The sequence below is a fragment of the Chiroxiphia lanceolata genome, chromosome 31 (genome assembly GCF_009829145.1).
Source record: "Chiroxiphia lanceolata isolate bChiLan1 chromosome 31, bChiLan1.pri, whole genome shotgun sequence".
In the NCBI taxonomy this organism is placed as follows: domain Eukaryota; kingdom Metazoa; phylum Chordata; class Aves; order Passeriformes; family Pipridae; genus Chiroxiphia; species Chiroxiphia lanceolata.
The window spans coordinates 493751-517471 of NC_045667.1; the positions used below are offsets into that span (position 1 = coordinate 493751).

Sequence of the window (23721 nt, forward strand, 5' to 3'; positions counted from 1 at the left end):
GTGGCGGCGCCGCCATGCGGGCGGAGCGGCCGCGGCTGCTGAGCCGGGACGAGGCGCTGGCGTTGGGCCGGGAGCGGGACCCGGACCCGGAGCGGGGCCCGAGCGGGGCCGGGGCGGCGGCGGCGGGGCCCGAACCGGGCACGGACACGGACAGGGGCTGGCGCCACGCCTGCCACGTGCTGCTGCACGCGCCGCTGCCCCCCGGGGCGCCGCCGCCCGGACACGCCGTGCTGGTGAGTGCGGGGGGGGCGGCGGGGACGGGCACCGGGCCGAGGGTGGACGGGGAGGGGGGTCCCGCCGCTGACACCCCCCATCCCCGTCCGGGCGGGTTCCCGGGGCTGTGCCCGCAGATACAGCTCCGGGGGGCGGTTCGGGGTCCCAGGAGGGGTTCCCGGTTCTAACCCCCCCCGTCCCTGGCTCCCAGATGCAGCTGCGGTTCGGGGTCCCGGGGGTTTCCCGCTACTGACCCCCCCTTGTCCCGCAGATGCAGCTGCGGTTACCGGCTGGTTCGGGGTCCCGGGGGGGGCGGTTTGGGTTCCCGGGGGAATTCCGGGGGTGTCCCGGTCCCGAGCCGTCGTTCCCGTGCCCGCAGATGCAGCTGCGGTTCGACGGGCGGTTCGGGTTCCCGGGGGGGCTGGCGGAGCGCGGGGAGTCCCTGGAGGCGGCCGTGGAGCGGGAGCTGCGGGAGGAGCTGGGCCCGGGGGCGGCCGCGCTGCGGGTCCGGCCCGGAGACCACCGGGGGGCGAGGGCGTGGCCACGCGAAGGGGGCGTGGCCCCCGGTGAAGGGGCGGGGCTGGTGACGCACCTGTACGAGCGGCGGCTGCGATTGGAGGAGCTGGAGAGGATCGAGAGGGGCGGGGCCGGGGCGGCCGAACACGGGCTGGAGGTGGGGGGGGAACGGGAGTGCGGGGAACGGGAACGGGGGGAACGGGATGGGGGAACACCGGGAATGGGGGGAACGGGAGTGGGGGGAACGGGGGGAACGGGAATGGGGGGACACCGAGAATGGGGGGAACCCGAATGGGGGGAACGAGAATGGGAGGAACGGGAATGGGGGGACAACGGAATGGGGGGAACGGGAGTGGGAATGGGGGGGAACGGGAATGGGGGGAACGGGAATGGGGGGACGCCGGGAATGGGAATGGGGGGGGGTACGGGAAGGGCACCGGGAATTGGGGGGGTCCGGGCACCTGCGCGGGGGCTGAGCGGGAGGCGGGGGAGGGGTGGGGGGTGATGTGGGGGAGGGGTTGGGGGTGTTTATGGGGGTCTGGGGGTGCTGAGGTGGGGGATGGGCTCGATCTGGGCCCCTCCCTCTGTCTGTGGGGCTGGGGGTGTCCCTGTGGGGGTGTCACTCTGGGGGGGTCCCTGTCCCTGTGAGGGTGTCCCTGTCACTGCCCCTGTCACTGGTGGGGTCCCTGTCCCTGTGGGGGTGTCACTCTGGGCGTGTCCCTGTGGGTGTGTCCCTGTCCCTGTGGGCGTTTCACTCTGGGTGTGTCCCTGTGGGGTGGTCTCTGTCCCTCTGGGGGTGTCACTCTGGGTGTGCCCCTGTCCCTATGGGGGTGTCCCTGTGGAGGTGTCACTCTGGGTGTGTCCCTGTCCCTGTGGGTGTGTCCCTGTCCCTGTGAGTGTGTCCCTGTGGGTGTCACTCTGGGTGTGTCCCTGTCCCTCTGGGCGTGTCTCTGTGGGTGTGTCCCCATGGGTGTGTCCCTGTGGGGTGTCAGTTTGGGTGTGTCCCTGTCCCTCTGGGTGTGTCACTCTGGGCGTGTCCCTGTCCCCGTGGGGGGTCACTCTGGGTGTGTCCCTGTCCCTGTGGGTGTGTCCCTGTCCCCGTGGGGGGTCACTCTGGGTGTGTCCCTGTCCCTGTGGGTGTGTCCCTGTCCCTCTGGGTGTGTCCCTGTCCCCGTGGGGGGTCACTCTGGGTGTGTCCCTGTCCCTGTGGGTGTGTCCCTGTCCCTCCGGGTGTGTCCCTGTCCCTCTGGGTGTGTCCTTGTCACTCTGGGTGTGTCCCTGTCCCTGTGGGTGTGTCCCTGTCCCTCCGGGTGTGTCCCTGTCCCTCTGGGTGTGTCCTTGTCACTCTGGGTGTGTCCCTGTGGGGTGTCACTCTGGGTGTGTCCCTGTCCCCGTGGGTGTGTCCCTGTCCCTCTGGGGGTGTCCCTGTCCCTCTGGGGGTGTCACTCCAGGGTCCCCCCTCCCCGCAGGTGCAGGGGCTGGTCCGGGTTCCCCTCGGGGGGGGGCTCGGGGCCTTCCTTCGGAACCGCTTCGCGGGGGACGCGCGGGAGCAGCTCCTGAGGGCCCTCCCGGCCCTCGGCATTGACCCCCCCCCCGTCGCGGACCCCCCCCCCATCGAGGACCCCCTGGAGCCCCCCCCGGGGCCGGGGCAGCCCCTCCCCCCAGCCGCGGGTGAGGAGGGGGGTGACCCCCCCCCCCGAGTGAGAACACTCCAAAATCCACCCCCCGGGACCCGCAGGCGGGGGCTGGAGTTAAGGGGGGGAGCCTTTGTAACCCCAATAAATCTTTATTATAATATATTTTTAGATATAAAAAGAAAACTTTACAAGTTTTTAACCCAAAATGTACAAAAATGGTCAGAAAAAGGTTGTGTTTCTCCCCGGGGGGGGGGCAGGGGGGAACTGGGGGGACGCCCCCCCCCCAGGTTGTGGGGATGGGGGGGATTTTGGGGGAGTTCAAGGCCTTCAAACACCCTGAGCTGAGTTGGGGCCCCCCCAGCCCCTCGTTACCCGCAATGCCCTGGGGGGGGGCGGGGGCAGCCCCCCCAAATCAGGTCCTGCCCCCGGCGGGGTCCATCCGTCCCTCGGGGGGGTCCTCGGCCAGAACCTCTTCCACACCACTGCCTGGGGGGGGCACAAATCAGCCCCCCAGCAGGGACTGGGGGGGTCAGGGGCAACTGGGGGAGGCTTTGGGGTTCCCCTGGGGTTGGAGGGGGGTTTAGGGCCCCCTCTGGGTTTTGGGGTTCCCCCCCAGGTTTTACGGGAGGGTTTGGGGTCCCCCCGGGTTTGGGGGGGTGTTTTGGGGTTCCCCCCTGCATTTTGGGGGGTTTTGGGGGACATTTGGGTCCCCCCGGGTTCTGGGGTCCCCCCGGGGTTGGGGAGGGTTTTAGGGCCCCCTCTGGGTTTTGGGGTTCCCCCCCAGGTTTTACGGGAGGGTTTGGGGGGGGGGTTGGGGTTCCCCCCTGGATTTTGAGGGGTTTTGGGGGGGGTTGGGTTCCCCCTGGGTTCTGGGAAGGTTCTGGGGTTCCCCCCAGGGTTGGGGGGGGTTTTGGGGTCCCCCCAGGGTTGGGGGGTTTTGGGGTTCCCTCCTGGATTTTGGGGAGTTTTGGGGGGGGTTGGGTTCCCTTGGGTTCTGGGGGGGTTCTGGGGGGTTTCTGGGGTCCCCCCTGGGTTCTGGGGGGGTTCTGGAGTCCCCCTGGGTTCTGGGGGGTTTCTGGGGTCCCCCCGGGGTTGGGGGGTGTCACTGACCGTCCCCATCGTCCGGGATCTCCTGCACGTCCTCGTCGTCGTCCTCGATCACCACACAGTCCTCGCCGCTCTCACTGGGGGCAGGGGGGGGGGTGAAGCTTTGGGGGTCCCCCCAGGGCCCCCCTGACCCCCCCAGACCCTCAGGGCACCACTCACCTGTCGGGGGGGCCCTCAGCCCCCTCCCCCAGCAGGTAAAACTGGAGCGGGTTGGGCCAGAGCTCCTCCTTGATGATCTGGGGGGGACAGGGGGGGTCAGGGGGTACTGGGAGCACTGGGGGGTCACTGGGAGCACTGGGGGGTCACTGGGAGCACTGGGGGTGGGTGTCAGGAGGTACTGGGAGCACTGGGGGGGACACTGGGAGCACTGGGATGGTCACTGGGAGCACTGGGGGTGTCAGGGGGTACTGGGAGCACTGGGGGATCACTGAGAGAACTGGGATGGTCACTGGGAGCACTGGGGGGTTACTGGGAGCACTGGGGGGTCACTGGGATGGGTGCTGGGAGCACTGGGGGTGTTGCTGGGAGCACTGGGGGGTTACTGGGAAGGTCACTGGGATGGTTACTGAGAAGACTGGGCTGGTCGCTGGGAGCACTGGAGGGGTCACTGGGAGGGTCACTGGGAGCACTGGAGGGGTTACTGAGAGGGTTACTGGGAGCACTGGAGGGGTCACTGGGAGGGTCACTGGGAGCACTGGAGGGGTTACTGGGAGGGTTACTGGGAGCACTGGAGGGGTTACTGGGAGGGTCACTGGGAGCACTGGAGGGGTTACTGGGAGGGTTACTAGGAACACTGGAGGGTCACTGGGAGCACTGGGAGGGTCACTGGGAGCACTGGAGGAGTTACTGAGAGGGTTACTAGGAACACTGGAGGGTCACTGGGAGCACTAGGGGGTCACTGGGAGCACTGGGGGGTCACCGGCAGCACTGGAGGGGTTACTGGGAGCACTGGAGAGGTTACTGGGAGCACTAGAGGGGTTACTGGGAGTACTGGAGGGGTTACTGGGAGCACTGGAGGGGTCACTGGGAGCACTGGGGGGTCACTGGGAGCACTGGAGGGGTTACTGGGAGGGTTACTGGGAGCACTGGGGGGTCACTGGGAGCACTGGAGGGTCACTGGGAGCACTGGGGGGCACTGGGAGCACTGGGGGGTCACTGGGAGCACTGGGAGGGTCACTGGGAGCACTGGGGGGCCCTGGGAGCACTGGGAGCACTGGGGGGCACTGGGCTCACCTCGGCCACTCGATCCCCCGCAGGGAAACTGTGATCCCCAAACCAGGCGAAGAAGCTCCGGGGGCCGGGGGGGCCCTTGTGGGGTCGGGACCGGGGGTCCTGCCCCTGCCACCACCGGATCGGGGTCGAGTGGGACACCAGGTGACCTGGGGGGAGGGGGACACAGAGAGGGGGTCACTGGGGACCCCCCGAACCCCTCCTGGGGCTGGGGGAACTGGGGGAGCCCCCCCTGCACCCAGAGGGGGCGAAAATAAACCAGCTGTGGGTGGGAGCCTTCGCACCCCAAATTTGGGGGTCCCACGGGTGGTTTGGGGGACCCTCTGCACCCCTAGTCTGGGGGGCCCAGGTGTGGTTTGGGGACCCTTCTCACCCCCACTCTGGGGGTCCCAAGGCTGTTTTTGGGGACCCTTCTCACCCCCACTCTGGGGGTCCCAGGGCTGTTTTTGGGGACCCTTCTCACCCCCACTCTGGGGGTCCCAAGGCTGTTTTTGGGCCCCTTCACCCACCAGAGGGGCCTCTCACGAACTCCTTGGCCACGACGTCGTTCTGGAAATAGGGGTTGACGCTGAAGAAGAAGCGGATGCGGCACCCGAGGCGGCTCTGCCCGAACTCCTCCACCTGCAGGACCCACCTGGGTCACTTTTGGGGGGGGGCCACACCCCCTAACCCACCCCCCCGGCCCCCCCAGGGCACCTGCAAACTTGTCATGTAGCTCAGCGCGTCCTCGTCGCGGTCGCTGATCATGGCCGAGAGCTGCGGGTGGTTCAGGAACTGGGGGGTCTGGGGTCAAGGAAAGGCGGATCTGGAGGTTCCCTGGTGTGCCCCCCACCCCAAAACCCCCCCCCGAGGATACAGCGGTGACCCAGAAGCCGGGGATGTGCTGGATGAGGCGGTTGCGGCGCTGCAGGTGGGGCCGGCGCCGGAGCCCGAAGCGCGCGCGGAGCCGGCGGAAGGCTCGGGCCGCCTCTTCCTCCACGGCCTCGAGCTGCAGCTGCACGGCCTCCAGGGCTGCCAGGTACCGCCCCGGGCCTTCCTCGCCGTCCTCCTCCTCCTCCTCCTCCTCCTCCTCGCCCACGGAGATCACCGCGCTCTCCTCGGCCTCCTGGCACTTGGGCAGCGGGACCCCCGGCGGGTCCGGCACCTCCACGGGCCCTGGGAGCCCCCCGGGCTCTGGGAGCCCAGGGCCACCCCGGCTCTGCCCCACGCAGGCCATGGGGGTGGGCTGCAGGCCCCCCAGGACGGCCCTGCTGGGCTCCAGGACATCCCTGCTGGGCTCCAGGCCCCTCAGGACATCCCCGGTGGTCACAGCCGTGGTCTCCAGCCCCTCCTTCTGCTCTCTGTCCCACGTCACGTGGCTGATAACGGCGCTCTCCAGGCTCCCCTTGGGCCTCACGGTGGTCTCCAGACCCCCCAGGATCTCCTCGGTGGCCTCCAGGCCCTCCCCGGGGGTCTCCAGGCCCCCGTTCCCGCTCCTTCCCCCATCCAAGCACTGGGTTCCCCCAGTCTCCACACTCCCCTTGGCCCTCCCGGGGGTCTTCAGCCCGGCCTTGCGCCTGCTGGTGCTCTTCAGGCCCCCGCTGGCGAGGGGAGCGTCGCTCTCCAGCCCCCCCCAGGCCTCGCTGGTGGTCTCCGAGCCCCCCTTGCTCCTCCTGCCCTGCTCCAGGCACCGGCTCACGGCCGTCTCCAGGCTCCCCCTGCGCCCGTTGGGGGTCCCTGGGACCTCCCTGCTGCTCTCTGGGCTCCCTCTGGATTCCAAGGGGGTCTCCAGGATCCCCTTGTCCTGCTCCAAGCAGGGGATAACACTGGTCCCCAGGTCCCCCATGGTCTCTCTGGTGGTCTCCATAACCTCCATGGTGGTCTCCAGCCCCCTGTTTTCTTGCTCCAAGCAGGGGGGGACGGTGGTGTCCAGGTCTCCTCTTGGATCCATGGCAGTCTTCAGCCCTTCCTTGGGAGTCTCCAGCCCCTCCTTGGGGGTCTCCGTCTCATCCCTGGGGGTCTTCTCATCCCCGAGGGTCTCCAGGCCCTTCACTGGGGTCTCCAGCCCATCCTTGGGGGTCTCCATCCCCTTCACTGGCATCTCCATCCCTTCCTTTGGGGTCTCCATGCCCTCCTCGGAGGTCTTCATCCCCCCCTTTAGGGTCTCCATGCCCTCCTTTGGGGTCTCCATGCCCTCCTTTGGGGTCTCCATGCCCTCCTTTGGGGTCTCCATCCCCTCCTCGGGGGTCTCCATCCCCTCCTTTGGGGTCTCCATGCCCCTCACTGGGGTCTCCATCCCCTCCTTTGGGGTCTCCATCCCCTCCTTTGGGGTCTCCATGCCCCTCACTGGGGTCTCCATCCCCTCCTTTGGGGTCTCCATCCCCTCCTTTGGGGTCTCCATGCCCCTCACTGGGGTCTCCATCCCCTCCTTTAGGGTCTCCATGCCCTCCTTTGGGGTCTCCATCCCCTCCTTTGGGGTCTCCATCCCCTCCTCGGGGGTCTCCGGCCCCTCCATTGCGCTCTCCGTTCCGCCGCCAGGGGGTGCTCTCGCGTCCCCGCCCCGCGCATGCCCAGACCCGCCGCCACCGCCCCGCGCGCGCGCGCCGCGGCCCTCACCGGGGTGGGGGGGGTGGGAGATCTCCCGGCGCGGGGGAACAACGGCGGCGGGGCCCGTCCCGCTGCACTCATCCAGGCGGCGGAGCTTGGCCGGGGGCGGCAGGTCGGCCCCGGGCCCGGCCCCGCTCATGGCGCGGCGGCTCCGGGGCCGCGGCAGCGGCTGAGGGAGGTGGGGGGGGGGGAGGGGAAGAGAAGAAAAAGCGCGCGCGCCGCCGTGAGAGCCCCGCCCACCCCGCGCGTGCGCGCTGCCCCCCCCGTCACTGGCCGGGTTGCCGTGGCGACGGGCGTCACGCGCGCAGGGCGGGAAGGCCACGGCCAATGGGAACGCTCGGCTTTGGCGGGCTCGGGGAAGCCCGGGAAAGGGAGGGGCGGGGGGTTGCGCGCATGCGCAGAGCGGGGAGCGCACGTGCGGGTAGCGCGAACGCCCCGCCCTGAGGGGGCAGGCCACGCCCACCCCGTGAGGGGCAGGCCACGCCCACCGCCCCCCTGAGGGGATTGAGGGGCCGGGACCCCCCTCGATGTCACCTGAGGGGCCGGGACACACCCCACAGTGACCCCAAGTGAGCCGGGACCCCCCGCAGTTGAGTCCAGGTGGGCCGGGACCCACACCCTTAATGAGTCCTGAGGAGCTGGGACTCACCCTCCCAATGTCACCCGAGGAGCCTGGACCGGCCCCTGGTGAGCCCAGGTGAGGTGAGACCCCCTCGAGGTCACCCGAGGAGCCTGGACCCCCCCCACAGTGAGCCCAGGTGAGGTGAGACCCCCTCGAGGTCACCCGAGGAGCCTGGACCCCCCCCACAGTGAGCCCAGGTGAGGTGAGACCCCCTCGAGGTCACCCGAGGAGCCTGGACCCCCCCACAGTGAGCCCAGGTGAGGTCGATGTCACCTGAGGAGCCTGGACCCCCCACCCGCAGTGACTGCAGAGGGTCTGATACCCCCCAACTGCCTCCAAGGGGGCTCAGGACCCTCCCAGTTCTTCCAAGGGGGCTCAGCACCGCCCCAGCTGCAGCCATGGGGTGCAGGACCCCCCCCCCCAGGATTGTTATCATTCCCCCACATCCTCCTGACCCCCCCAGATTCCTCTCAGGACCCCCCAGCTCCCCCACCTGGACACACAGCCCCCTCTGTCACGACACAGCTCCCACGACACACACGAAGGTGACTCCCCCCCCTCCCCAGCCGGGTGCCAGAGTCCCCTCCCCACCCCGGGGGGGTCTGTTTGTCACCCACGGGCCCCGTGACCTTTGCTGGGACCTTTCCCGGGGCAGGAAACGGCTGCGACAGCGATGGGGGGGGTGTGTGTGAAACCAGCCCCCCTCCCAGAACGGGGACAGACAACCCTCCCCTCCCCCAAAGCCCCCCCGAGGCCCCCCACGACAACAACTCGGGGCCACCATCGTTCCATGGCTGTATGTACACAGGGGCACCCCAAAACCCGGGGGGTCCCACGCAGTGATGGAGCCCCCCCCCCAACCCCGGAGGGGGCAATCTGGGGGTGCCCACACCACAACTCACCCCTCCCTCCCCTCCCAGACCCATTTGGGGGGGGGGTGTCCCACTTTCTCAGGGGTGAAACGGGGGGTGCGAGTGAGACTTTGGGTGGTGACAGTTTTTTTCGGGGGGGGGCAGTGACAATTTGGGGACACCCCCCCCCTCACGTGAGCCAGGCCAGCGCCAGGTACAGCCCCAGGGCCAGCGCGGCCGTGGGACCCCCCCCGTCCCCCCCCCAGGCCACGGGCACCAGCACGGCCAAGGCCAGGACCACCCCGCAGCCCCGCAGGGCCCCCCCCAACCCACCCGCGCCCCCCCTGCCCCGGGGGGGCCGCGCGGGCACCACCAGCGCCCCCTCCAGCCGGCCCCCCCCCCTGCCCAGCAGCACCGGGGGGCTGCAGCGACCCCCCCCCTCGTAGCGCAGGGCCATCTCCTGGGCCAGCGACGTGTTGGGGGCCCGCTCGGGGAGAGGGGGGCCCCCCCCGTTCCGCGGGGGGGGGTCGCTGTCGCCGGGGTCGCCCCCCCCCCGCAGCCGGCGCAGGTGGGACAGGTAGAGCTGCTCCAGCTCCCGAGCCACCGCCTCGTCCTCGGCGGCCTGGGGGGGACACAGTTTGGAGACCCCCCCTTCCTTCGGGGTGCCACGGGGTGGGGGGACCCCCGTGCTGGGGGGGGCACCCCAAATTTGGGGAGGGGGGGGGAGTTGGCTCACCTGTGCCGGGGGCGGTGACTCCGCGTCCGGGGGGGGCGTTGGGGAAGGGTCAGGCTCTGGGAGGGGGAAGAGGAGTGAGGGACCCCCAAAATGGGGGGGGGACACCCCTAAAATTGGGGGGGTGCCCAAAACGGGGGGGACCCCTAAAACGAGGAGGGCGATCCGTACCTGTGCCGGGCTCGGGGGGGGGGGGGCTGCGCATCCTCCGCCTCCTGCGGCCTTTTGGGGGGACACGAGTTGGGGGGGGGGGTCACAGGAGGACCCAGCACCCCCCAAATTAGGGAGGGGGGGTGGAGGATCTGCTCCCCCCCCAAGAGTGTGACCCACATTCGGGGACCGAGGGGGGGCCGGGGGAGGGGGGGGCCAGACACGCGCCACAGCCCCCCCCCCCCAATTTCGGGGGGCTCATGCTGGGGGGGGGGGCTTGACCCCATTGTTGGGGGGGGTCCCTCATGCAGATTTACCCCCCCCCCATCTCTTACCTGCCCTTCCCAGGCCTCATCCAGCTCCCGAGGAGGGGGGGCGGCTCCCCCCCCGCGCCCCCCTCCCCTCCCGCGGGGGGGCCCCCCCCGCGCGCCCCCCCCCTGCCGCGGGGGTCCCAGGGCCGGTACTGGCGCAGGCGGGTCAGGGGCAGCCCCAGCGCGTCGGCGAACAGGACCCGCCGGGACCCCCCCCCGGGGCCGGGGGGCGCGGGGCCTGCGGGGTCCCCCAGCCCGAGGGGGGGCCCGGGGGGGGGCTCGGGGACCCCCGGGGGGGGCGGCGCGGGGTCCTCCGCCAGGAAGGGGAGCGGCGGGAGGGGCGAGGCGGGCGGGGCCGGGGGGTCCCGGGAGGCCGGAGGGGGGGTCCCGGGGGGCCGGGGGGGGGGTCCCGGGGCGCGGGGGGGGCGGGGAGGGGCCCCCCCCGCGCGGGGCACGCCGGGAGTCCGGCCAGGGGGGGGGAGCCGGGGCGGAGGCGGGAGCACGGGCCATGGCGGAGGGGCGGGGCCTGCCCGGAGAATGGGCGTGGCCATGGCGGAGGGGCGGGGCCTGGCCCGGGAATGGGCGGGGGCACTGCGGAGGGGCGGGGCCTGGCCCGGAGAATGGGCGGGGCCAAGGCGGAGGGGTGGAGTCTGGCCCGGGAATGGGCGGGGCCATGGCGGAGGGCGGGGCCTGGCCCGGGAATAAGTGGGGCCACGACGGAGGGGCGGGGCCTGGCCCGGGAATGGGCGGGGGCACTGCGGAGGGGCGGGGCCTGGCCCGGAGAATGGGCGGGGCCAAGGCGGAGGGGTGGAGTCTGGCCCGGGAATGGGCGGGGCCATGGCGGAGGGCGGGGCCTGGCCCGGGAATAAGTGGGGCCACGACGGAGGGGCGGGGTCTACGAGGGCGGGGTCTAGGTGAATGGGCGGGGTCAATGCGGTGTGGGGGGCGGGGCCGTTGCGAGGGGGCGGAGCCCGACGGAATGGGGCGTTGGCTGGTGAATGGGCGGGGCCACGGCAGAGGGCCGGGGCGGGGCCTGAGGGGATGGGTGGGGTCCGGGTGGGGTCGCGAGCTGGGGGTCTCCGGGGTGGGGGGCGTGAAACGTGGGTCGTCCCCCCCCGATTCTTAAGTCCCCCCGGGGGTGTTTTGGGGGGTCCCGGAGGTGAACGGGAGCTCCGGGGATCCCGCGGGCCCCGCCCCCCGAGCTGGGGGTCCCTCGGGGGAGGTTGGGGGTCCTTTGGACCGGGGAACCCGGCGGGGGAGGGGCTTTGGGAGGGGGCGGTAAAGACCCACCCCCTCCGCTCTCGGGGGTCCTGAGGGCCGCGGGGGGGCAAAGAGGGGCCCCCCCCGATGTCTGCGGCCCTCGGAGGGATGGTGGGGGTCGGGGGGGGGTCGGGGGGGCCCTGGGTCCCCCCAACAGCTGAGGGTTGGTTGGGGGGTCCTGGAGATTTGGGATCCCCCGTGGGGCCTTGGGCGGGAGGTCAAAGGTCAGGGGCTGCACCCCCCCCGGGGGGGACACGGGGAGTCCCTTTGGGCCCCCCCCCCCCCAAAAGGAGCCTCAACATCCTCTCGCAAACAAGTGAAAGTTTGGGGCGGTGCCGGTGCCCCCCCCCCACGGGGAGGGGGTGGAAGGATTTTGGGGGGGCCCCCAGGACCCCCCCCAGGTGTGGGAGGGGTCTCTGACATCACGGGGGGCATAAAAAGCGGGGTGCCAGGGCGGGCAGCACTCGGGGTGCAGCCGGTGAGCGGGATTTGGGGCGGGGGGGCTCCGGGGGGGCCGAACCCCAACACGAGGCACGAGGGAGGGGTCGGGGATCCCCACAGGGGGGGCCCCACCCGCGGGCACAGGGGCGGGGGCGGGGGGTCCCCCGTGGGGAGGGGGGGTCGATTTGGGGGGGGTGCAGAGGACCGAGGTGGCCGCGTCTGCTCCAACCCCCCCCCCAAAAACCTCCCCCCCCCCCATTTCCTGCCGGTTCTGGGCAAGTTTCGGTCGCTTCGAGCCGGGGAAGTCCCGAGGGAGGGGGGGGAGTCCCCCCAAAAGTGGGGAGGGGTCGTGGGCGCCACCCCCGGAGCCGCTCTGGGGTAAAACCCGGCGAATTCGGGGCTGGGAAAGCATCAAAAAGTGACATTAACCCGGCGGCTTTCGGGGCCGTTTCGGTGGAAAAAGGGCAAAACTCGGGGCCTGCGGGTGGAAAAAGCCCCCCCCAAAATAGGAGGGTGCGGGGGGGGGGGGGTTTGTCTGGGGGTTTTGCCCTTTCTGAGCAGTTTTTTGGGGCCGTTCGGGGCCATTTCCCGGTTTTTCGGGGGCCCTTTGAGCCGCTTTTTCCGACGGCGTAATTTCGGGGCCTTTCGGGGAGTTTTGGCGAGTTTGGGCCGGGGGGGTGGGGGATGGGCCCCCCCCCCGCTTTTGGGGTCCTCCAAAGGGTTCAGGGGCCTCGGTTTGGGGGGGTTCTTCCATTTTTGGGGGGTTTCTGCCCAGCTGTTTTGGGGTATTTCTCCTCGTTTTGGGGACATTTCTCCTCGTTTTGGGGACGTTTCTCCTCATTTTGGGGCGTCTCACCCTGGTCAATTTTGGGTCTTTCTCCGTGGCCGTTTTGGGGAGTTTTTCTGCCTTTTCAGGTGTTTTTGCCTGACTGTTTTGGGCCGTCTCTGCCTGGGCTTTTGGGCCATTTCCTTCAGATTTTGGGGCATTTCTCTGCATTTTGAGGTGGCTCTTCGTGGCCATTTTAGGGTGTCTCTGCCCGGATGTTTTGGGGCGTTTTGCCTCATCTTGGGGTGTCTCTGTCCAGCCATTTTGGGGCATTTTGCCTCATTTTGGGGTGTCTCTGTCCAGCCATTTTGGGGTGTTTTGCCTCGTTTTGGGGTGTCTCTCCAGGGGCTGTTTCTGCTCAGTCGTTTCACGACATTTCTTGGCATTTTGGGGCATCTCAGCCCGGCTGGTCTGGGGGGTCTGTGGGGCCATTTTGGGGTATTTCCCTGTGTTTTGGGGTGTCTCTGCTTGGATAATTCAGGGGGTGACCATCCATCCCTTTTTGGGGCGTTTCTGCAGGTTTTGGGAAGTTCCTCCCTGGTTATTTTGGGGGGGTCTCTGCCCGACTGGTTTGGGGCACGTTCACACATTTTGGGGTGTCTCTCCACCATAGTTTGGGGAGTTTCTGCCCGGTGGTTTTGGGGTATTTCCCCGTATTTTGAGGTGTCTCTCCATGATAGTTTGGGGTGTTTCTGCCCCGTGGTTTTGGGGTATTTTGCTGTGTTTTGGGGTCTCTCTACCATAATTTGGGGTGTTTCTGCCCAGTGGTTTTTGGGGTATTTTGCTGTGTTTTGGGGTGTCTCTCCACCATAGTTTGGGGAGTTTCTGCCCAGTGGTTTTGGGGTATTTCCCCGTGTTTTGGGGTGTTTCTCCACCATAGTTTGGGGTGTTTCTGCCCGGTGGTTTTGGGGTATTTCCCCGTGTTTTGGGGTCTCTCCATGATAATTTTGGGTGTCTCCACGTGCCCATTTTGGGCCATTTCTCTGCGTTTTGACCTTTCTCCTCCCGCCCGTCCCGGGGCCTCTCCCGGCCCTTTTGGGGCATTTCTCCGTGTTTTGGGGTGTCTGTGCCCCCCCCGGGGCTGTCGCTGTCCCCGGGGGGCCCATTTGGGTCTGGGGGGGCCCATCCCAATCCCCCCTCCCCCCCGTGACCCAGGGGTGGGGCTTCCCGGCTATAAATGGGGGGAGGAGGCACCGGGGGTGGCCCAGAGCCATGGCAGGGACCCGGGACCCGTGAGCCGGGGAACTGGGAGCACTGGGGGGGACTGGGGGCACTGGGGGGCACTGGGGGCACTGGGGGGGACTGGGAGGGACTGGGGGGCACTGGGAGCACTGGGAGGGACTGGGGAGCACTGGGAGGGACTGGGGGCACTGGGAGCACTGGGAGGGACTGGGAGCACTGGGAGGGACTGGGAGCACTGGGGGGCACTGGGAGGGACTGGGGAGCACTGGGAGGGACTGGGGGCACTGGGAGCACTGGGGGGCACTGGGAGGGACTGGGAGGGACTGAGGGGCACTGGGGCACTGGGAGCACTGGGAGGGACTGGGGGGCACTGGGAGCACTGGGAGGGACTGGGAGCACTGGGAGGGACTGGGGGGCACTGGGAGCACTGGGAACACTGAGGAACACTGGGAGCACTGGGGGGCACTGGGAGGCACTGGGAGGGACTGGGGGGCACTAGGGAGCACTGGGAGCACTGGGGGGCACTGGGAGGGACTGGGGAGCATTGGGAGCACTGGGAGGGACTGGAGGCACTGGGGGCACTGGGAGCACTGGGAGGGACTGGAGGCACTGGGGGGCACTGGGAGCACTGGGAGCACTGGAGGGCACTGGGGGGCACTGGGAGCACTGGGAAGGACTGGAGGCACTGGGGGCACTGGGGGGCACTGGGAGCACATGGGAGGGCACTGGGAGGGACTGGGAGCACTGGGAGGGCACTGGCGTGTTGCTGGGTGGGACAGGATTGATACTGGGTGGGACTGGGAGGGAATCTGGGAGCAGTGGGAGGCACTGGGTGGGGACTGGGATGGACTGGGATGGACTGGGGACTGCCGGGGGGGACTGGAGGAGCACTGGGTGGGGAAAAGGGGGAGGCTGGGAGGGTCTGGGGGGGGACTGGAATGGACTGGGAGAGGCTGCGGCTTACTGGGGGAAACTGGAAAGGGCTGGGAGGGTAACTGGGAGGAATTGGGGTGGGCTGGGAAGGCACTGGGATGGACTGGGGAGACACTGGGATGGACTGGGGAGGTGGGGAGAGGGACTGGGGGGCACTGGGGTGGACTGTGGGGCACTGGGGGGCACTGGGGTGGACTGGGGGGCACTGGGGGGCACTGGGGTGGACTGGGATCTCCCCAGGGTGCCCGTGTTTGGGGCAGGGGGGGCCAGTGGAGGAGGGGGGAGGGCTCAGCTCATACTGGGAGCACTGAGGGGGTCCCAGGGCTGAACTGGGCCGGGGGTGGGGGGCTCCCCGTGCCGCGGGGCCCGCCTGGGACACGTGTCAGGCCTGGCACACACGTGGCACACGCGTGTCCCACGCCCGGGGGGGGGTCAGGGGGGTCTCACTGCCCCAATACCCCCCTCAAACCCCCCCCCCGGGGTCAGGGGGGTCTCACTCCCCCAATCCTCCTCTCAAACCCCCCCCCGGGGTCAGGGGGGTCTCACTCCCCCAATCCCCCCCTCAAATTCCCCCCCCGGGGTCAGGGGGGTCTCACTCCCCCGATCCCCCCCTCCCCCCCCTTCCCCAGGCAGCGCCGCCCCCCCCGCCCCCCCCAGGACCGGCCCACGGTGCTGACCCGCGTGGAGGGGGGGCCCCCCCGGCGCACACAGGTGGGGACCCCCGGTCTGGGGGGGTCTGGGGGGTGTGTCAGGATGGGGGGGTTCACCTTCTGCCCCCCCAAAACCCACACAGGGACCCTCAGTTTGGGGGGTCTGGGGGGTGTGTCAGGATGGGGGGGTTCACCCTCTGCCCCCCCGCAGGTGCCGCCCGAGGGGGGGTCGTGCCCCCCCCTGCTGCACGTGCCCCACCCCGGGGTGTTGGTGATGCGGCCGCGGCTCCCCCCGGCACACGGTGAGACCCCCGGAGCCGCCCCCCCCCTTCTGTGCCCCCTCCCCATCCTTTATAACCCCCCCAAAACTCCTGCAGGTCTCCCCGGGTTCGAGTGGGGTCCCAAAGACCCCCCCGGCCGGGACCGGGACCCTTCGCCCTCCCCCGCCGGCAGCGACCCCCCCCCCGCCGCCCCCCGGGGCCGCGCAGCCCCCCAGGTGAGTGGGGGGGCTCGGGGGGGCCTTGGGGGGCGGGGGGGGGTTGACCCCCGGTTCTCACCCCCCCCCCCCAAACTCCCCCCCAGGGCCCCCCGGTGCGAGCCCGGGGAGGTGGCGCAGTGTCTGCGGCAGCTGGAGAGGATCCAGGAGCTGGAGCAGCAGGTGGGGGGACCCCAAACCCCCCCGGGACCCCAGATCCCATCTGAGACCCCCCAAACCCCCCTGGAGCCCCCCAGATCCCACCCTGAGACCCCCCAACCCCCCCCCCGAGACCCCCCAAACCCCCCTGGAACCCCCCAGATCCCACCCTGAGCCCCCCCAGATCCCACCCTGAGTCCCCCCTTGAGACCCCTCAGATCCCACCCTGAACACCCCAAAGCCCCCGAGCCCCCCCAGATCACCCCAAATCCCACACTGAGCCCGCCCAAACCCCCCCAAGCCCCCCCAGATCCCACCCTGAACACCCCAAATCTGACCCTAAACACCCCAAATTCCACTCTGAACACCCCAGATCCCACCCTGAACACCCCAAATCCCACCCTGAACACCCCAAATCTGACCCTAAACACCCCAAATTCCACCCTGAACACCCCAAATCCCACCCTGAACACCCCAAAACCCCCCTAACGTCCCCAGATCTCACCCTGAACACCCCAAATCTGACTCTAAACACCCCAAATTTCATCCTGAACACCCCACATTCCATCCTGAACACCCCAAACCCGCCCTGAGCCCCCCCAAATCCCACCCTGAACACCCTAAATCCCACCCTGAGCCCCCCCAGATCCTATCCTGAATACCCCAAATTCCACCCTGAACACCCCAAACCCCACCCTGAACACCCCAGATCTACCCTGAACACCACAACCCCCCCGGGACCCCCCAGATCCCACTCTGAGCACCCCTGAGCCTCCCCAAACCCCACCCTGAACACCCCAAATTCCATCCTGAACACCCCAAATCCCACCCTGAACACCCCAAACTCCCCCAAGCCCCCCCAGATCCCACCCTGAACACCCCAGATCCCATCCTGAACACCCCAAATTCCATCCTGAACACCCCAAATTCCATCCTAAACACTCCAAACGCCCCTGAGCCCCCACAGATCCCACCCTGAACACCCCAAACCCCCCGTGAGCGCCCCCAAACCCCACCCTGAACACCCCCAAACTCCCCCAAGCCCCCGCAGATCCCACCCTGAACACCCCAAATTCCATCCTAAACATTCCAACCCCCCCTGAGCCCCCGCAAACCCCACCCTGAACACCCCAAACTCCACCCTGAACACCCCAGATCTTGCCCCAACCCCCCCACAAGTGACCGGGGATCCCCCCGGCCCCGAGACTCCCGGGGCCCCCCAAAAGCACAACTCCCTCCCCCGAGCCCCCCGTGTCCCCCCCCCAGCCTTAGGCCCCCAAACCGTGTCCTTCCCCTACCCCCTCAAACCTCTGCCCCCCACAGAGCCCCCCAAACCACATCCCTGTGCCCCCAAACCTGTGTCCTGCCCCTGCCCCCCCCGGACACCCCCAGCCCATCACAGCCCCAAATTCCCCCCAAACCTGCATCCCCCCCGTGCCCCCCAAACCTCTTCTGCAGCCCCCCCCGCCCCCCCAAGCCTGTGCCCCCCAAACCCTCTGTGTGCCCCCCCAAACCTGTGCCCCCAAAACCTGTGTGTGCCCCCCCTGAACCCTGTGTGTGCCCCCCAAACCTGTACCCCCCAAACCTGCATCCCCCCCGTGCCCCCCAAACCTCTACCCCTCCAAACCCCTTCTGCAGCCCCACCCTGCCCCCCCAAACCTGTGCCCCCCAAACCCTGTGTGCTGCCCCCAAACCCTCTGTGTGACCCCCCAAACCTGTGCACCCCATACCCTGTGTGCCCCCCCTGTGACCCCCCAAACCCCCCCTGTGCCCCCCAAACCCTGTGTGTGCCCCCCCCAAACCCTGTGTGTGCCCCCCCCAAACCCTGTGTGCCCCCCAAACCCTGTGTGTGCCCCCCCCAAACCCTGTGTGCCCCCCAAACCCTGTGTGTGCCCCCAAACCCTGTGTGTGCCCCCCCCAAACCCTGTGTGTGCCCCCCCATGACCCCCTCCCCCCCCGTGCCCCCCCAGCTGGCCCGGGAGCGGCACCGCCTGGGGCTGCTGCAGGCACAGCTGCTGAGGAGGGTAAGACACCCCAAAACTGGGGGGACACCCCAAAACTGGGGGGGGACACCCCGAAACTGGGGCTGGGACATCACAAAACTGGGGCTGGGACATCACAAAACTGGGGGGGACACCGCAAAACGGGGGGGGGCACCCCAAAACTGGGGGGGGACAGCCCAAAAGTGGGGGGGGACACCCCGAAACTGGGGCTGGGACATCACAAAACTGGGGGGGACACCCCAAAATGTGGGGGGGGACACCCCAAAACTGGGGCTGGGACACCCCAAAACTGGGGGAGGGACACCCCAACAAAGGGGAGGACATCCCAGAATTGGGGCTGGGATAACCCAAAACTGGGGGGGACACCCCAAAATGTGGGGGGACACCCCAGAACTGGGGCTGGAATATCCCAAAATGGGGAGGGGACACCTCAAAACTGGGGGGGGACATCCCAAAACTGGGGCTGGGACATACCAAAACGGGGGGGGGGGCACCCCAAAATGGGGGAGGGGACAGCCCAAAGGTGGGGGGACACCTCAAAACGGGGGGGGGTTATCCCAAAATGGGGGGTAACATCCCAAAATTGGGGCTGGGATATCCCAAAATGGGGAGGGGACACCCCAAAGGTGGGGGGACACCCCAAAACTGGGGCTGGGATATCCCAAAATGGGAGGGGACACCCCAAAACTGGGCCTGGGACACCCCGAAATGGGGGGGGACATCCCAAAGGTGGGGGCACACCCCAAAACTGGGGGAGGGACACCCCAGCAAAGGGGAGGACATCCCAGAATTGGGGCCAGGACAACCCAAAACTGGGGGGGACATCCTAAAACGAGGAGGGGACACCCCAAAACAGGGGGGGACACTCCAAAACAGGGGGGGACATCCCAAAATTGGGAGGGACATCCCAAAACTGGGGAGGGGGACACCTCAAAACTGGGGGGGACACCCCAAAACTGGGGCTGGGACATCCCAAAACTGGGTGGGAACATCCCAAAACGAGGAGGAGACACCCCAAAACAGGGGGGGACATCCCAAAGGTGGGGGGACACCCCAAAACTGGGGCTGGGACACCACAAAATGGGAGGGGGGGTCCTGAGGCACCCCAAAACAGGATGGGGGGCTGGGACATCCCAAAATGGGGGGGGACACACACCCCCCAAAGAGGGGCGGGGGGCTGAGCCCCCCCCGGTGTGATCCCCCCCTCACCTCTGTGCTCCCCCCCCCTCTAGGGCCCCCCCGGGAAGGGCCAGGCTGGGCCCCCCCCAATTTGGGGCCCCCCGGCCCCCCCCGAGGCAGGGGGGGACCCCGAGATGCCGCTGACCCCCCCCGGGCACCCCTGGGAGCACGGGGGGCTCTGCCCAGGTGAGCCCCGGGTTTGGGGGGCTGCGGGGGGGGGGGGGAGACCCCCCAGGTAACTGGGGGAGGGGCCAGGTCCCCACTGACCCCCCCTGACCCCCCAGAACTGGAGTATTATCGGCTCAGCACCGCCCGGCCCCCCTACACCTACGCCACGCTCATCCGATGGGTCAGTGCCCCCCAAACCCCCCTGGGACCCCCAAAAACCTCCCAAGCCCCCCCTACACCTATGCCACGCTCATCTGATGGGTCAGTGCCCCCAAACCCCCCTGGGACCACCAAACCCCCCTGGGACCCCCCCCCAAAACCCCCCTACACCTACGCCACGCTCATCCGATGGGTCAGTGCCCCCAAACCCCCCCAAACCCCCCTGGGACCCCCCAAATCCCCTCTACACCTACACCACGCTCCTCCGATGGGTCAGTGCCCCCAAACCCCCCTGGGACCCCCAAAAACACCCTGGGACCCCCCCACACCTTTGCCACGCTCATCCGATGGGTCAGTGCCCCCCAACCCCCCCTCCCAAAACCCCCTCGGGACCCCCAACCCCCCCTACACGTCTGCTACCCTCATCCACTGGGTCAGTGCCCCCCGGGACCCCCAAATTCCCCCAGAACCTCCCCCACACCCCTCCCCAGGCCCTCCCCATCCCCCTAAAACCCCCTGGACCCCCCCAATGTCCCCCATGTCCCCAGTGTCCTCCCTTTCCCCAATATCCCCACTGTCCCCATTGTCCCCAATCCCCCATTGTCCCCCCATTGTCCCCATTGTCCTAAACCCCCATTGTCCCCCCATTGTCCCCAATGTCCCCCCATTGTCTCCCTTGTCCTTATTGTCCCCATTGTCCCCATTGTCCCAATTATCCCTCCATTGTCCCAATTGTCCTCCCATTGTCCCCATTGTCCTCCCATTGTTCCCATCGTCACCCCATTGTCCCCCATTGTTCCCATTGTCCCCATTGTCACCCCATTATCCCCCCATTGTCCTCATTGTCCCCATTATCCCCCATTATCCCCCATTATCCCCATTATCCCCATTATCCCCCATTATTCCCATTATCCCCCATTATCCCCATTATTCCCCATTATCCCCATTATCCCCACTGTTCCCATTATCCCCCATTATCCCCCATTATCCCCCATTATCCCCATTATCCCCCATTATCCCCATTATTCCCCATTATCCCCATTATCCCCATTATCCCCATTATCCCCATTATCCCCCATTATCCCCATTATTCCCCATTATCCCCATTATCCCCCATTATCCCCATTGTCCCCACTGTTCCCATTATCCCCCATTATCCCCCATTATCCCCATTATCCCCATTATCCTCATTAATTATCCCCCATTATCCCCATTAATTATCCCCATTATTTATCCCCATTAATTATCCCCATTATTTATCCCCATTAATTATCCCCATTAATTATCCCCCAGGCGATCCTGGAGGCCCCGCAGCGGCAGCGCCCCCTGGCGGAGATTTACCACTGGTTCAGCCGCCATTTTGGGTTCTTCCGGCACAACACCCGGACATGGAAGGTGGGACCCCAAAAACACCCCTAACACCCCAAAAAATACCCCCCGGGACCCCAAAACACCCCAAACACCCCAAAACATCCCCTGGGACCCCAAAACACACCCCAACATACCCCAAAAACACCCCTTGGTTCTTCTGGCACAACACCCGGACATGGAAGGTGGGACCCCAAAAACACCCCAAACACCCCAAAACCACCCAAAACACCCCCAAAAACATCTTCCGGGACCCCCAAAACACCCCAACACCCCCCAAAACACCCCTGGCTTCTTCCAGCACAACACGAGGATGTGGAAGGTGGGACCCCAAAAACACCCCAAAAACAAACCCTGAGACCCCCCCCAGGACCCCAAAACAAACCCCAGGATCCCCCAAAACACACTCTGGGACCCCCCCGAACCCCAAACCAGTCCATCCCAGACCCCAAAACACAGCCTGGGACCATCCCCACACCCCCCAGAACACACCCTGGGACCCCATAACAGACACTGGGACCCCCAAACACCCCCAGGAGTCCCCCCTGAACCCCCAAATCCCCCCTCGCACCCCAAATCCTCCCAGCACCGCCCCAAACCCCCTCCCCTCCACAACGGCCCAGAAACCCCGACCCCCCTCCCCAAAAACCCCCTTCAAACCTCAAACCCCCTCCCCAAAAAAACCCCTCCAAACCCCAAACCCCCTCCCCAAAAAACCCCTCCAAACCCCAAACCCCCTCCCCAAAAAACCCCTCCAAACCCCTCAGCCCTCCCCAAAAACCCCTCCAAACCCCTCAGCCCTCCCCAAAAACCCCTCCAAACCCCAAACCCCCTCCCCAAAAAGCCCCCTCCAAACCCCAACCCACCTCCCCAAACCCCCTCCAAACCCTTCCAAACCCCAAAAACCCCAAACCACCTCCCAAAAACCCCCTCCAAACCCCTCAGCCCTCTCCAAACCCCCTCCAAACCTGAACCCCCCTCCCCAAACCCCTCCAAACCCCTCAACCCTCCCCAAAAACCCCCTCCACACCCCTTAGACCTCCCCAAAAAACCCCTCCAAACCCCAACCCCCTCCCCAACCCCCTCCAAACCCCTCAGCCCTCCCCAGACGCCCCCAAACCCCCCCGGGGGGGCACGAGGGGGGGGTCCATCCCCCCAGTCCCGCCCCCCCAGTGTTGGGGTGTCCCCCCCGTTTTTGGGGTTCCTCCCCGTTTTTGGGGTTCCCCCCCTGTTTTTGGGGTGCCCCCTGATTTTGGGGTGTCCCCCCCGGATGTTGTGGTGCCCCCCCCGATGTTGGGGTTTCCCCCCCGAGATTGAGGTGTCCCCCCCGTTTTTGGGGTGTTCCCCTGATGTTGGGGTGTCCCCCCCCGATTTTGGGGTGCCCCTCCCGACGTTGAGGTGTCCCCCCGATATTGGGGTGTCCCCCCCGATGTTGAGGTGCCCCCCCGTTTTTGGGGTGTCCCCCCCGATGTTGGGGTGTCCCCCCGTTTTTGGGGTGTCCCCTCAATGTTGAGGTGTCCCCCCGTTTTTGGGGTGCCCCCCCGATATTGAGGTGTCCCCCCAATGTTGAGGTGTCCCCCCATTTTTGGGGTTCCCCCCCGATGTTGGGGTGCCCCCTGTTTTTGGGGTGTCCCCCCCGATGCTGAGGTGCCCCCCCTGATTTTGGGGTGCCCCCCCGTTTTTGGGGTGTCCCAGAACGCCGTGAGGCACAACCTGAGCCTGCACAAGTGCTTCGTGCGGGTGGAGGCGGCCAGAGGAGCCGTGTGGACGGTGGACGAGGCCGAGTTCCGCAGGAAACGGGGCCAGCGCTACCCCAGGTACCCCAAAAACCCCAAGGTGTCCCCAAAAACCCCCAAGATGTCCCCAAAACACAGCCAGGTACCCACAAACACAGCCAGGTACCCCAGACCCCCCCGGGGCACCCCAAAAACCCCCAAGGTGTCCCCAAAACCTCCCTGGGCACACCCAAAACACACACAGGTACCCCCAAAACACAGCCAGGTACCTCCAAAGCACACCCAGGTACCCCCAAACCCTCCCTGGGCACCCCTAAAGCTTTCCCAGGTACCCCCAAATACACCCAGGTACCCCCAAACCCCCAAAGGTGTCCCCAAAACACACCCAGGTACCCCCAGAACCTTTCTGGGTACCCCCAAAACACACACAGGTACCCCAAAACCTCCTTGGGTACCTCCAAAACACAGCCAGGTACCCCAAACCCTCCCTGGGCACCCCCAAAGCTTTCCCAGGTACCCCCAAAACACACCCAGGTACCCCCAAACCCCCAAAGGTACCACCAAAACACACCCAGGTACCCCAAAACCCTCCTAGGTACCCCCAAAACACACCCAGGTACCCCCAAACCCCCAAAGGTACCACCAAAACACACCCAGGTACCCCAAAACCTTCCTGGATGACCCCAAAACCCTCCTAGGTACCCCCAAAACACACCCAGGTACCCCCAAAACCCTCCAAGTGCCCCCAAACCCGACCCCCGGGCACCCCAAAACCACCCCGGGAACCCCAACCCCCGGGGGGGCTCATCCACCCCCCTAAACCCCCCCCATAACAACCCTGTAACCCCCCTTCCCCCACAGGGACTGTGACCTCAAGTGCTTTGTGCCCCCACGGCGCTGAGGGGGGACCCCAAACATCCGGGAGGGGCATGGGGGGGTCCCCCAAAGCCCCCCAAGAGGAACGTGAGACCCCAAAACCCCAAAGGAACAGGAGACCCCAAAAACCTCCAAAGGAACAGGAGAGCCCAAAACTCCAAAGAAACAGGAGACCCCAAAACCCCCCAAAGGAACAGGAGACCCCAAAACTCCAAAGGAACAGGAGACCCCAAAACTCCAAAGGAACAGGAGAGCCCCAAACTCTGCTCTGATTTATTGAACCCCGGGGGGAATTGGGGGGGTGTTTTTGGTGTTGTTTTTGGGGTGTTTTTGGGGTGTTTTGGGGGTGG

General features: G+C 67.2%; 4 protein-coding genes across 11 annotated transcripts; 2 read left to right on the top strand and 2 right to left on the bottom strand.

The window, feature by feature from the left end:
* Nucleotides 1–28: 28 nt before the first annotated feature.
* On the top strand, nucleotides 29–2706 carry LOC116800118 (U8 snoRNA-decapping enzyme-like). Its single transcript, XM_032713698.1, has 4 exons — nucleotides 29–233; nucleotides 593–886; nucleotides 2199–2595; nucleotides 2654–2706. The coding sequence occupies exons 2-4, from the start codon at nucleotides 593–595 to the stop codon at nucleotides 2704–2706; spliced, it is 744 nt and encodes a 247-aa protein (XP_032569589.1). The 5' UTR covers nucleotides 29–233.
* LOC116800137 (putative testis-specific Y-encoded-like protein 3) lies at nucleotides 2500–7462 on the bottom strand. Of its 8 annotated transcripts, none has more exons than XM_032713740.1 (9): nucleotides 6855–7462; nucleotides 6543–6791; nucleotides 5560–5987; nucleotides 5400–5477; nucleotides 5213–5324; nucleotides 4707–4852; nucleotides 3633–3709; nucleotides 3477–3550; nucleotides 2500–2852 (listed from the first exon to the last, which is right to left on the bottom strand). In XM_032713740.1, the coding sequence occupies exons 1-9, from the start codon at nucleotides 7426–7428 to the stop codon at nucleotides 2779–2781; spliced, it is 1812 nt and encodes a 603-aa protein (XP_032569631.1). In that variant the 5' UTR covers nucleotides 7429–7462; the 3' UTR covers nucleotides 2500–2778. The 8 variants fall into 8 exon arrangements, with proteins under 8 accessions (XP_032569631.1, XP_032569627.1, XP_032569630.1 ...); XM_032713736.1 differs by having other exon boundaries at nucleotides 5560–5974; nucleotides 6005–6791; XM_032713739.1 differs by having other exon boundaries at nucleotides 5560–6791; nucleotides 7128–7462.
* Nucleotides 7463–7801: 339 nt separating this feature from the next.
* LOC116800153 (forkhead box protein P3-like) lies at nucleotides 7802–23484 on the top strand. The gene is given in 12 exon segments (XM_032713766.1): nucleotides 7802–7986; nucleotides 15228–15309; nucleotides 15460–15550; nucleotides 15626–15705; nucleotides 15707–15744; nucleotides 15831–15906; nucleotides 17853–17906; nucleotides 19118–19250; nucleotides 19349–19413; nucleotides 20685–20786; nucleotides 22455–22576; nucleotides 23357–23484. Coding segments are annotated over 12 exon segments (957 nt in total). The 5' UTR covers nucleotides 7802–7912; the 3' UTR covers nucleotides 23397–23484.
* Nucleotides 8452–10009, bottom strand: LOC116800167 (proline-rich receptor-like protein kinase PERK4). Its single transcript, XM_032713784.1, has 4 exons — nucleotides 9981–10009; nucleotides 9667–9717; nucleotides 9499–9554; nucleotides 8452–9384 (listed from the first exon to the last, which is right to left on the bottom strand). The coding sequence occupies exons 2-4, from the start codon at nucleotides 9698–9700 to the stop codon at nucleotides 8953–8955; spliced, it is 522 nt and encodes a 173-aa protein (XP_032569675.1). The 5' UTR covers nucleotides 9701–9717; nucleotides 9981–10009; the 3' UTR covers nucleotides 8452–8952.
* Nucleotides 23485–23721: the final 237 nt, after the last annotated feature.